This window comes from Penaeus japonicus, unplaced genomic scaffold, assembly GCF_977035675.1.
Source record: "Penaeus japonicus unplaced genomic scaffold, GWHDUDI00000001_assembly GWHDUDI00000017, whole genome shotgun sequence".
Classification (NCBI taxonomy): Eukaryota; Metazoa; Arthropoda; class Malacostraca; order Decapoda; family Penaeidae; genus Penaeus; species Penaeus japonicus.
The window spans coordinates 14352954-14355453 of NW_028234419.1; the positions used below are offsets into that span (position 1 = coordinate 14352954).

Below are 2500 nucleotides of genomic sequence, written 5' to 3' on the forward strand. Positions count from 1 at the left end.
TATATATCGCTATATATAATTGAATATATATATATATATATCTGGAGTGTTGTTCAATGTTTACACTAAGTCAGTTGTTCCTGCTTCTTCTTTTTTTCTGTGATGGCACCTTAAACTCACCTAGTCCATTCTACAGCTTCCTTTACAGCAGATTGCATCTTTGCCGGTTCTACTAGTTACTTGTACTCATTATAAAATGAACCTCCTTTTTCTCAAGTTAAATACAAACCAATTTAAGATGAGGCATGATGACTACTGAGAACACTAAAAGGCAAGCAAAACAAAGATAAAATCCGCTGAAGGGCATGGCGAAGGATTTAGGGACGCGGTCTTCAAGAGCAAACACAAGTAGTCTCGTAGGTCTATATCGCAGATTTTTTTTTTTTTTTTTTTTTTAAGGAATCGATTCCATGCCTTGGAACATTATCTTTTCGTTAACCTTACTGTAAGGAGTCATATGCTGGTATGATGCATGTGTAGCTATGATTTCGGTTTTGAATCGCGCCCCAGGATGTCGCTGCAGCTCGTTTGGGAACCACTGGCTTAGACAAACATCGCATTTGGAATATTGTTTAAGACTTCTTATTTCTTTGTTTACAATAAATGTCACCCCCCCCCCCTCCCATATTGAAGATAAAAACTACAGCGTGGACAAATACTGAAATTATAGTTAAACACAATATTCCTTCCTGTTATAGCACAATTCTTTGGTATCTTTCGTTATTATGTGATTCTAAAAAAAATAAATAAAAAATAATGATTCTCACCCAGACATTGACACACGCATCATAGACCCGCTAAAAATGGCCAAAAGAGGACTCCAGGTATCTTTGATTAGCAACATCACTCACCCAGGGATCCTTGTCTTGGGAGAAGGAACTGTCATACCACCTCGAACTCACACCGCCCTGGAAGTGTCCTTAGCCAAGGTGAGAGTGGAGCATGGAGGCGCACGGCTTGAAAATGTAGGCCTAGCTTTTTTTTTTAGTGTCCCCTTGCAGAGGTATGGGCCACAATTTTTTTTCAGTTGTCATTATCCTCTTGAGCTTAATAGCAATACTTATGTTTGTTTCCTAACCCCGCCATATCTGGACGAGGAAGTTAATACAGAGAAGTACTTGGCGATTACACAAGAGAATACACAAAAGTATTGTCTTCTTTCTCCAAGGGCCAAGTTTTGCAGAATCACTCATGAAAAGGATAACAATAAGGATAATGAGGATAATAATGATGATAGTGATAATAATGATGATGATGATAAAAGTGATAATAATCTTGATAGTAACAATCTTGATAGTAACAATGTTAACGATGGTAATGGTATTAATGATAATAGAGAAAATGACTTCAATATCAATATATATATATATATATATATTTTTTTTATACATATACATACACACACACACACACACACACACACACACACACACACACACACGCACACACACACACAACACCCCACAAAATATATTATATATATATAATATTATTTTATAAAATTTTATATTTTATATAAAATATATATTATATTAAATATATATAAAATATATATAAAATTTTATATTTAAAATATAATATATATAAATATATATTATATTTATATATAATATATATTTAAAAATATTTATTTATTATAAAATTTATCAAATATTTTTATATTAATATTATATTATATTTAAAACCCAGGTTTTTAATTTTCCTGCAGTTTTTCCTCTTTTTCCGGAGGACCCTTAAAATCAAACCCTTTTATTTTTTAAAAGGGTTTACTTTGGGGCCCGGGGTTTTACCGTTCCCCGACTTTAAAAAACTGAACCCCCTTTTTCAAGTTAAATCAAAAAATTTGTGGGAGGTATAAAAAAAAGGGCCCAAAAAAGTTTTCCCCGGGGAAGGGGACAAGGATTTAACCGGCTTGGAAACACAAGTAGTTGTAATTTACGAATTTTTTTTTTTTTTTTTGGGAACGATTCCCCTCCAAATTTTTTTCTTAATTCTGAAGGGGAAAAGGTTTGGGGGGGGCAGGTAGTATATTTTTTTAAACGGCCCCAAAATTTGATTTTAAAGGCTTAAAACAAACATTCCCCATTTGAAAAATTTTTTAAATTTTATTTTTTTTTCAATAAAAACCCCCCCCCTCCCCCTTTGGATAAAAAAAAGGGGACCTTTCGAAATTTTTAAACCCCAATATTCCCTTTTTGAAATTCTTTGGGACTTTTTGGTTTAAATTTGGGGGAAATTTAAAAATAAATAAAATTTAAGTTCTACCCCGTGGGAAACAGGTTCATAGGAAAAAACCCCCTAAAAACCAAAAATCCCTATTTTATTTACAACATCCCCCCGGATTATTCTTTAAAACTTCAACACACCCCCAAACCACAAAACCCCCTAATTTTAAAGTTAATTTGCTAATATGAATATTTTTCTTTCAAGGTACGACCTTCGACAACTGTACTTTGGATGAAATATGGAACTGCTACGAAATCTTTAACCAGCACTTTTA

General features: G+C 33.1%; 1 protein-coding gene across 1 annotated transcript in view; it reads left to right on the forward strand.

The window, feature by feature from the left end:
- Window positions 1–2500, forward strand: part of LOC122259241 (uncharacterized) — a gene marked incomplete at its 5' end in the record, with an annotated part of 20429 nt that overhangs the window by 7764 nt on the left and 10165 nt on the right. Inside the window, 2 exons of the mRNA XM_086545776.1 lie at window positions 760–1314; window positions 2431–2500. The exon at window positions 2431–2500 is cut by the window's right edge and continues 68 nt beyond it. Of these exons, the coding sequence (XP_086401902.1) occupies window positions 760–1314; window positions 2431–2500 (625 nt within the window). The remainder of the gene's footprint in view (window positions 1–759; window positions 1315–2430) is intronic.